General features: G+C 40.4%; 2 protein-coding genes across 3 annotated transcripts in view; one reads left to right on the forward strand and one right to left on the reverse strand.

Moving 5' to 3' along the window:
• PLAAT1 (phospholipase A and acyltransferase 1) overlaps positions 1 to 10,544 on the forward strand; it is a 73,602-nt gene that overhangs the window by 56,784 nt on the left and 6,274 nt on the right. The window lies entirely within an intron of this gene.
• The window catches only part of ATP13A5 (ATPase 13A5), a 112,274-nt gene that overhangs the window by 18,418 nt on the left and 83,312 nt on the right, over positions 1 to 10,544 (reverse strand). For both annotated transcript variants that reach the window (XR_008476697.2, XM_002758175.6), the window contains exon 25: positions 10,117 to 10,189. Coding sequence is in view for 1 of the 2 variants with exons in the window: in XM_002758175.6 (XP_002758221.4) it covers positions 10,117 to 10,189 (73 nt within the window). In the remaining variant the exon portion in view is untranslated. The remainder of the gene's footprint in view (positions 1 to 10,116; positions 10,190 to 10,544) is intronic.

The following is a 10,544-nucleotide window of genomic DNA, read 5'->3' on the forward strand; positions in this document are numbered from 1 at the left end:
GTGATAGGAATTTTTTTTTATGCATGATGGGCCTTGAGAGTTTATGCTAACAAGGTGACTCATGGTGGGAATAAGGGGGGGTTGTGTTAAGATGACTCAGGAAGGGCCCGGTGAATGTCCAAAAGACCATCTGTGTAATTAGAGGGTTGGGGCTTTGATCTACATGCTATCAGCCTGACCTCCAGATAGTAGAGTGGGGTTAGAGACTGAGTTCAACCCTACAGCCAATGATTCAATCAATCATATCTACATAATGAAACCCTAATAAAAACTCCAGACGCCAAAGCTCGGTAGAGCTTCCCTGGTTGGTAGTACTCTGTATATTGTCACCCTTCGATGATTACCACCCTTCAGGGTAAGGTATCCTGACTTCACAGGGAAAGGACAATGGAAGTGTCTTTCTTGTTTAAGACCAGTAGACCTTGCCCTAGGTGTCTCTCCCTTTGACTGGTTCTGATTTATATCTTTTTTGCTGTATTAAAACTGCAATCATAAGTGTAACACTTTCCTGAGTTCTGTAAATTGTAGCAAATTATTGAACATGAGGGAGTGATGGGAACTTCTAAGTTTGTAACCAACTAATTAGAAGTTCAGGTGGTATAGACAGCCCCGAACATGTGGCTGGTGTCTGAAGTAAGGGCATTCTTATGGAAGCTGTACCCTTAATCTGCAAAGTTTAGCCTAATTCTGGGTGGTTGGTATCAGAACCCATCGCTTCGGTACACAAAGAAGGGGCACACATAGACTATGGTCAGTGCTGAGGAAATTGTGCCTTCAGGTCACAGAAGGCAGAAGCTTCAGTGCTTGGAGTTCTCTCTGTATTCCGGTATCCAAAGCAGAATGTGGCTATAGAGTTCATAAGAGGCTGCAGGTAGTGGAGAGAGGTAAAATTGCATCTCTGTGCATCTGGATTCTACCTCTTTGTTCTCTCTCATGCCTATTGTAGTTTCTTGCCTTTCTTTTACACAGCAACTGTGGCAGACTGAACTGCTGGCTTCATAGTGGTGGTGTATACTTTGTCACCCCTTAATTTTGGGCTTTCCTATGTGATTTTCTCTGCCCAAAGAGATGTTAACTATAGACTTCAATAATGCTTGCACAGCCGGGCTTGCTCTATGTCTCTGCTTTCTGTGACTCACAACGAGAATACATCCAATCTGTCCATTCATCCTGTCCTCAGATGAGAAATGTGGAGTAGACCTGAATCAAAGCCAAAAGTGAATCAAGATCAACTTATCTACATACTACAGTGAACTAGCTCAGCTGAGCCCACCTACATCAGCTTAATGACAATCAACTTACAGACTCATGAATGAGGAGAATAAATGCCTCATAATATAATCTGCTGAGTTTTGGGGGTGGGTTGTTACACAGGATTATTGCAGCAATACCTAATACATACAGGGTCCTTACACAGAATATGCTATTTTTTTCCATATTAGAGACTCTTAATATTTCTGACAGAGAATCTGCATATGCAATTCTAAATAAAAACAATTTTATGGCTACCATTGTAAGACATCTATTAGGGTCCAGAGGTTGTGCTAAGTGTTTATAAACATGATTTTTACTTCGGGAGTACTAAACACTGGGGTCTATTGGGGGGAAAAGGGGAGGGCCAGTGGGAGGGGGAGGTGGGGAGTGATAGCCTGGGGAGAAATGCCAAATGTGGGTGAAGGGGAGAAAGGAAGCAAAACACACTGCCATGTGTGTACCTACGCAACTGTCTTGCATGTTCTGCTCATGTACCCCAAAATCTAAAATGCAATAAAAAAATTAAAAAGAAAAACAGGTAAATTTTACCAGTGAAGAAACTGAAGCTCAGAAAAGTTGTTTCCTTTGCTTAAAGACCCACAGTTAGTGAGTGACAGAATCGCACTGGAAACTGACGTGTGTCTGATTGTGAAGCCCTGTGTTCTCTGCTCCATAGCATATTACAGCATGATGGATCTCAAAAAATAAAAGAGCAAAATAGGAGCCCTGAAATACAAGCTTGGATAGTAGTACTGTGTATGAGGATCCCCCCAAAAAGCTTTTCTGCATTATCTAGGTTTTCTTAAAATGATGATGATATATGCTATCAGATTGCATTCAGAGGAATACTAACTTCTGAAGTGTTGTATTGTGTTCAAAATTTATCATTCTCCCTTCTGAGTTCCCACAACACATTACTTACCTTGCTGCTATAGTGCAGGGTGTCTTGCATTAGATGTAGTTGTCTACATCTGCACTTAATGGACTGTGAGCTCCCTGAAGGAAGAAATCCTGTCTCAGTCCACATTCTGTTTATTATTAGACCCAACACAGTATCAACTGCATGGGAAGACTTCACAGTTTCAAATTCTATTCTTACAGTGTTCAATTATTTGGCATTATTTGGATATCTTGTAGTTGTGTTTGTATTCCAAACACTGCAAATCATGTAAAACAAATTTCAGGAGGTTCATGAACCCACCTAAACTACATGAAAAGTGTTGAGTGTCTATCATGAGATTTATAAGATGAAATGATTTGTATTTTCCATCAGATTCTTTAAAGGTACCAAGACCCTGAAAATCCTTGGAGTCATTGAAACACAGATGGGCTATACGAGATGCACTTATATAATGGATGAGTCTCTCCTGCATCTCCTCTGGATATGGCCTTCTCCCAGAAGCTGGAATGACTGGCCAAAATAGAGCTGAATTTCATGATCCCACCTTCAGTCAGAGAAATGATAGGCCTAGAGGTTGCCATCAAACACAAGTCAGGTAGATAAATTTTCTTACGAAATATTTGCAAATGGGACAATGAGAGGCTGAGCTCATTAGCTATGGGAGGACAAGCATAAAGCCTGCAAAGCCTCAGTCCTAGTATAATCTTATGAGGTCAACTGTGAGGTGAATAAATGGAAGGCAGATGGAAACAGTAAGAATGGAAAGAAGAGAGACAAGGTGGCCACCTGGAAATAAAAAAGGTGACCTCCTTTTTACCTTTAGTGTTCTAGGCCTCCTCAGACCCAGGTGCTTTCAAGTTTCTGCTTTTAGATTTTTTGAGAATTATGTTCTTAAAGAAACCCTCCATTTTCTTGATCTACTTTGAGGAGCTCTCACTGAAGAGGATAGAGATGTGGCAAAACAAGCTCCCTTAAAGATGCCACTAGGGCTGGGCGCGGTGGCTCAAGCCTGTAATCCCAGCACTTTGGGAGGCCGAGACGGGTGGATCACGAGGTCGAGAGATCGAGACCATCCTGGTCAACATGGTGAAACCCCATCTCTACTAAAAATACAAAAAATTAGCTGGGCACGGTGGTGTGTGCCTGTAATCCCAGCTACTCGGGAGGCTGAGGCAGGAGAATTGCCTGAACCCAGGAGGTGGAGGTTGCGGTGAGCCGAGATTGCGCCATTGCACTCCAGCCTGGGTAACAAGAGCGAAACTCCGTCTCAAAAAAAAAAAAAAAAGATGCCACTATACAAAATAGAGTCAAATAGGACTTCCAGACATGCATTGCCCAATCAACACCCCTCCTAACTCCATCTTATTTTTCTTTTTTAAATTTTTTATTGCATTTTAGGTTTTGGGGTATATGTGCAGAACATGCAAGACAGTTGCATAGGTACACACATGGCAGTGTGTTTTGCTTCCTTTCTCCCCTTCACCCACATTTGGCATTTCTCCGCAGGCTATCCCTCCCCAGTTCCCCCCACCCCCGCTGGCCCTCCCGTTTTCCCCCCAATAGACCCCAGTGTTTAGTATTCCCCTCCCTGTGTCCATGTGTTCTCATTTTTCATCACCCACCTATGAGTGAGAATATGCAGTATTTCATTTTCTGTTCTTGTGTCAGTTTGCTGAGAATGATGTTCTCCAGATTCATCCATGTCCCTACAAACGACACGAACTCATCATTTCTGATTGCTGCATAATATTCCATGGTGTATATGTGCCACATTTTCCCAATCCAGTCTATCATCAATGGGCATTTTGGTTGATTCCAGGTCTTTGCTATTGTAAACAGTGCTGCAATGAACATCCGTGTGCATGTGTCCTTATAGTAGAACGATTTATAGTCCTTTGGATATATACCCAGTAATGGGATTGCTGGGTCAAATGGAATTTCTATTTCTAAGGCCTTGAGGAATCACCACACTGTCTTCCACAATGGTTGAACTAATTTACACTCCCACCAACAGTGTAAAAGTGTTCCTTTTTCTCCACATCCTCTCCAGCATGTGTTGTCTCCAGATTTTTTAATGATCGCCATTCTAACTGGCATGAGATGGTATCTCAATGTGGTTTTGATTTGCATTTCTCTGATGACCAGTGATGATGAGCATTTTTTCATATGATTTTTGGCCTCATGTATGTCTTCTTTTGTAAAGTGTCTGTTCATATCCTTTGCCCAATTTTGAATGGGCTTGTTTGTTTTTTTTCCTGTAAATCTGTTTGAGTTCTCTGTAAATTCTGGATATCAGCCCTTTGTCAGATGGGTAAACTGCAAAAATTTTTTCCCATTCTGTTGGTTGCCGATTCACTCTAGTGACTGTTTCTTTTGCCGTGCAGAAGCTGTGGAGTTTGATTAGGTCCCATTTGTCTATTTTGGCTTTTGTTGCCAATGCTTTTGGTGTTTTATTCATGAAGTCCTTGCCTACTCCTATGTCCTGGATAGTTTTGCCTAGATTTCCTTCTAGGGTTTTTATGGTGCCAGGTCTTATGTTTAAGTCTTTAATCCATCTGGAGTTAATTTTAGTGTAAGGTGTCAAGAAGGGGTCCAGTTTCTGCTTTCTGCTAGCCAGTTTTCCCAACACCATTTGTTAAACAGGGAATCCTTTCCCCATTGCTTGTTTTTGTCAGGTTTGTCAAAGATTGTATGGTTTTAGATATGTTGTGTTGCCTCTGATGCCTCTGTTTTGTTCCATTGGTCTATATCTCTGTTTTGGTACCAGTACCATGCTGTTTTGATTACTGTAGCCTTGTAGTATAGTTTGAAATCCGGTAGTGTGATGCCCCCCGCTGTGTTCTTTTAGCTTAGAATTGACTTGGCTATGCGGGCTCTCTTTTGATTCCATATCATCTTATTTTTCTTTTAGATTTTCTCTGTAATGTTATATTTTGTCTCTGTATGTTGTCTTAAAACCTTATGGGAACAAGGGAGGGTGTGTATAGATAAGTAAGTAAATTAATTAAATATGTGATGGTATTGTCTTTTCCCAGAACTAATTCAGAGTTAAGGCCAAAAACCTTAACCTGGAAATTTGGACATGTAAGAAGCCTTGATGAAAATACAGATGCTTTTTGATTTACAATTGAGTTCTTTTCTGATAAGCCTGTTGTAATTTGAAACCATTTTTTTTTTTTTGAGACAGAGTCTTGCCCTGTTGCCCAGGCTGGAGTGCAGTGGTGCAATCTCAGCTCACTGCAACCTCTGCCTTCTGGGTTCTAGCGATTCTGCTGCCTCACCCTCCCAAGTAGATGGGACTACACATGCACACCACCACACCCAGCTAATTTTTGTATTTTTTAGTAGAGACAGGGTTTCACCATATTGGCCAGGCTGGTCTCAAACTCCTGACCTCATGATTCACCCACCTCAGCCTCCCAAAGTCCTGGGATTATAGGCATGAGTTGCTGCGCCCAGCCAATTGAAAACATTTTTAAGTTGAAAATGTATTTATACTGTACACCTAACCTACCCAATACCATAGTTGCACCTAGCCTACCTCAAACATGCTCACAACACATAATTAGACTACAATTGTGCAAAATCATCTGGCTACACAGTACAATGGACAGTATCTGTTGTTTAACCTCATGATTGCTGCACTGGTGAAGAGCTACAGCTTGCTGCCCCTGCTCAGCATCCTAAGAGAGTATCATGCCACTTTCTTCTGAATGCACATCACTTTCATACCATTGTAAAGTCCAAAACCATAAGTCAAACCATCGTAAATCAGGGTCAGTGGTGATTTTACATTAATCATCAATTGTTCATGACTCTTAAGGGCTGCAGATAAATGTCCACAGTTCTCAGATCAGCAATCAAGATTCTCTGTGATTTGGCCCAATTCACTTTTTCAATTTTTATCTCCTCCTGTTTCTTTCACATACCCTGCAGTGTGGTCACAGTAAAAACTCATAGCTCCTATTTGTCAGCTTTCGCTTGTTCATGCTGTTTCCTTCTACTTGAAATGCTCTTCTTTTAGCAAAAGTTATTTGAAACTTATCCATCCTTCCCATTTTGATGTGAATGCTTCTTTTTTTCATGCATCCATGCCTAGTCTCCTTCTCCATTCTTCACTGCTATCTCCTCCTGAACCCCAGATTATCAAACCATCTCTGCTTTCTCTGAACTCCCAAAGCATCTGCTGTTTTCTGCTACTCACTACTTTCAACTTGCATCTTATTTGTTCATATATGTGAATCCCCCACTAAACTCTATAAACTTGAACAATCAGCCTTCTCATGCCTCAGGAACCTATGTGGCTAATACATAGTGAGAGATCAACATTTGCATAAGGGAATGTTGAATGGGGCTTTTCTTGTCTAGAGAATTTTGCTGAGCCTTATATTTGAGGATAATGAATTGAAGGTGATAATTTATTGTGAAGTGAGATTATTGCCATATCTGTATAGTATCTGGCAAGAGAGATCCATATTGGTTATTCAACTACAAACATGCCTGTTCCTGCCCCATTTGCTGAATGAAATCTGTATAAGAGAAAACTTATGGAGACTATCAAGCAATTCTTTAAAGGCAATTTTTAGGAGCAGCATAAACTGTGGTCTTCTCAGCTGCACTGCAACCCCATGAAGGGAAGTCGTAGTAGCCATTGTTGGAGAGAGTGGAAGTGGTTTTAAGAGAATATACTGGCCTTGCTCACTCATCTTCATGGTATAATAGGAGAGGGAAAGGTCAGGCAGCAGTGAGGGCAAGCTACTCGTTTACTGTCTGGTAGGTCAAACAGAAGCCATGGAAATTAGCCAGGCTAAAACTAGCTATTCTGAAGGGGTTTATCTATGTGGCAGCCTACTGGGGTTGGAGGGCCCAGCAGTAGAAAAGGGCATCATGGTATGTGCCATTAGGAGGCAGCTGCAGAAAGGAATCTTGAGAGGCAGAGAGAGAGAGCACCACCATGTCAGGGCATGGTCTAGTCCAGACCAATCGACAAGGAATCTCTGATGAATTCACCAATGAACTCCATGCCTATTGCCTGAATGTAGGTGCCTGCCATGTTTGAAGGCATTTGACAGGAGAGCACTACATACTCCTACTTAAGTAAAAAGTCCTTTGCCTATATTTTCATCCTCAGTTTTTATAGTTTTGGGTTTTACATTTACGTCTTTAATCCATCTTGACTTAATTTTTGTGTAAGGTGTAAGGAAGGGGTCCAGTTTCAATTTTCAGCATATGGCTAACCTGTTCTCCCAGCACCACTTATTAAATAGGAAATGCTTTCCCCATTGTTTGTTTTTGTCAGACTTGCCAAAGATCAGATGACATGTGTGGTCTTAGTTCTGAGTTCTCTATTCTGTTGATCTCTGTGTCTGCTTTTACGTCAGTACCATGCTATTTTGGTTATTGTTACCCTGTAGTCTAGTTTGAAGTAAGGTAACATGATGCCTCCAGCTTTGTTCTTTTTGCTTTGGATTGTCTTGGCCATTCATGATCTTTTTTTGTTCCATATGAATTTTAAAATAGTTTCTTCTAATTCTATGAAGAATATCAATGATAGTTTAATGGGAATACCATTGAACCTATAAATTACTTTGGGTCGTAAGGACATTTTCATGATATTGATTCTTCCTATCCGTGAGCATGGAGTGTTTTTCCATTTGTTCCTTAGTAAACTAATGCAAGAACAGAAAACCAAGCACTCCATATTCTCACTTATAAGTGGAGCTGAATGATGAGAACACATGGACACATGCCAGGGGACAACACACACTGGGGCCTGTTGGGGAGGGCAAGGAGGAAGGAGAGCAACAGGAAGACTAGCTAATGGATTCTGGGCCTAATACCTATGTGATGGGTTAATCTGTGCAGCAAACCACCATGGCACATGTTTACCTATTAACAAACCTGTAAATCCTGCACATGTACCCTGGAACTTAAAATAAAATTTGCAGCAGACAAAAAGAGCTTAAAAATAAGTCCTTTGCTCTCATTGCTCTTCTTCCCCAGAAGCAGGGGTGGAGAGTAGGTGACTCAAGGGAAGCGAAGAAGAGACCATGGCCTTCTCATCTACTGCTTGCCCCAAGCCCATAGGTCAGGCTTGATCTAAGGGAGGAAAAACTTTGAATTGGATGAAAATGTGAAATAATAATTATAATATCTGGACTTTTCATATCTAAGGATAAGCTCATCTTAATACTTAGACTTGACTGGGAAATGATCAGCCTGTGGGATGAATAAGCTTGCAGAGATGGGAAAACAATAGGATATTTGCAGGTAGAGGGTGAAAAACAAACAAACAAGCGTAGCTGGTTTCTGCCTCTACTCTCTCCCTCACCAGTCTCCCCTGAGTTTAGCCAATTTACTAGCTACAGTTTGTTGAGTAATAATTAAAGTGCTCTCATTCTGATAGAATGTTAAGCTTCTGGTCTATCGTCACTATTCTGAGACTTTTTTCTCCCAGTGGTAATAAGGTCCCACTATGAGTCATCCCAGCACTCCCATAGAGCCCACTCTGAGATGCGACACTGAGTTTTCCAGGGCTACCAACTGGCATGAGGCTTAACAGGCTATTGCTGTAGGAAAGAGTTAAGCAGCCCCACTACCACAGGAGTCAAATCCATAACTAACATCACAGAATTAAGTGTGCAAAAGCTCCAGATAACTTACTCAATGTCATATAGCAAGTCTTAGGCAACACTAGAACTAGGAAAACCAGCCATGTTTTGGGGTTTCTAATGACGCCTGTCTACCTGTACACATTCTAATGCTCTTCAAGTGCTCAGAGAGCTAGTTAGTCTTCTCAAAAGAGGAAAAGGAGGAGAGGTGTGGTGTGATATGATTCAGGTTGTAATGAATGCCCCATGTGTCTTGCGATGTAGTGCATACTCTACAAGCTTCATTGTATCTGATCCCCACAATTCTGAGGACAGTTTGCCAGAGCTCATGGAAACAGGCCATAATAGCCATTGTCTTCACCTCCACACTGCTGCCTGAAAGCTTGGTTCCTGAAATCTCTCAGTGTTTTTTTCTCTTTTTAGCATCATTCAAAAACAAATCATGCAAATTGCTTAAAATATTCAACACTGTAGAAGCTATCTGATTGATTCAAAATTATTCAGTCATAAGAATATTAATAACATGTAGAAAAATAGTTTAATAAGCTATGAATAGACATTTCAACCCTAACAATCAAAATATATATTATAGTGCTTCGATCTCTGATACTGATAAATTTAGTCATTGGGTTGATACATGAGACATATCAGTTTTATGTATTAAGATACTACATGAAATTCTCCAGGTTATTAATATCCTGCATTGCCTGTTTTATCTGTTATTTTTCATAACATGCCTATTGTTGAGCAAGGAAAAAGGGATGACAATGCCATTCTTTTTCCTTCCTCTCTGGTGAGGCAGTCACCTTTCTCACTTATGAAGAGTTAGCATCAAGCCCTGAGTTCCTTGATAGGAAATACTTTATCAGTGTCATCTCTAAGGAAGGAAATGAGCAATAGCTGCTGTTGTAAGCCACACCTTGACTTTGGAGAATTCTACTAAAATAAAACGTTAGCATTTGTTCTCACACATCAAAGACCTGGCAAAAATTTGGTTTCACGTCAATGTGAAGCATAGCTGAATAATGGAAAGTGACCTTTGGGTTTTAAAACATTCCCTTTCTAGATTTCTTATTCATTTTTCTACGTACAAGACATAAACCTGCAAAGAACTCCGACTACCTTGACAATTTTTTGAGACTAAGACCTATTTGTTATCAGAATGTTTTAATGCCAAGTCTGGGGATTTCAACTCTCAACTTATTCCCAACATCACTTTTAAAAAATTCATAGATAATGAGGTTTTAGAAATAAAGGTGCCTTTTTCTCAAAAGTTCCTTTTTGTGTGACTATTTCTAGAATTTCATAGATAAATAAAAACAATACAGTTTACTTTGCTAAAGAGCTTACTTGTCAAACAGACCATCAAAGTAATGGCTACATCTTGCATGAGATACTGGTAATTTCCAAAGAGTTGCAGTTGCTGAAAAAGAAACAAAAGCAAATATAAATGTGGCATCTGCCATCATCGCCTGTTTCTTATTCCCTACACTCTTTTTAAGTAGTTAGGAGGCAGCTGTTACTTTGCTCCCCTCTTCAGGCAGAAAATGACTTACCTAAAATTATTAGCATCTCAGGGCTAGAGGACTATTTTCCCTGCATTTAATTTACTTCATAATAGAGACAAAAGTCAATCATTTGAGAGCCATTCTCCTATTGGGTGCATTAATTACCTGACAGCTGCAGTCTCAGCCTAGACAGTTGTTCTCAACATAAAATAATAAAGCCTGAAAGTTCCCTTAGAAATGTTACACTTAAAATTTGAAGTGAAGGCCCAA

This window comes from Callithrix jacchus, chromosome 15, assembly GCF_049354715.1.
Source record: "Callithrix jacchus isolate 240 chromosome 15, calJac240_pri, whole genome shotgun sequence".
NCBI classification, from domain to species: Eukaryota; Metazoa; Chordata; class Mammalia; order Primates; family Cebidae; genus Callithrix; species Callithrix jacchus.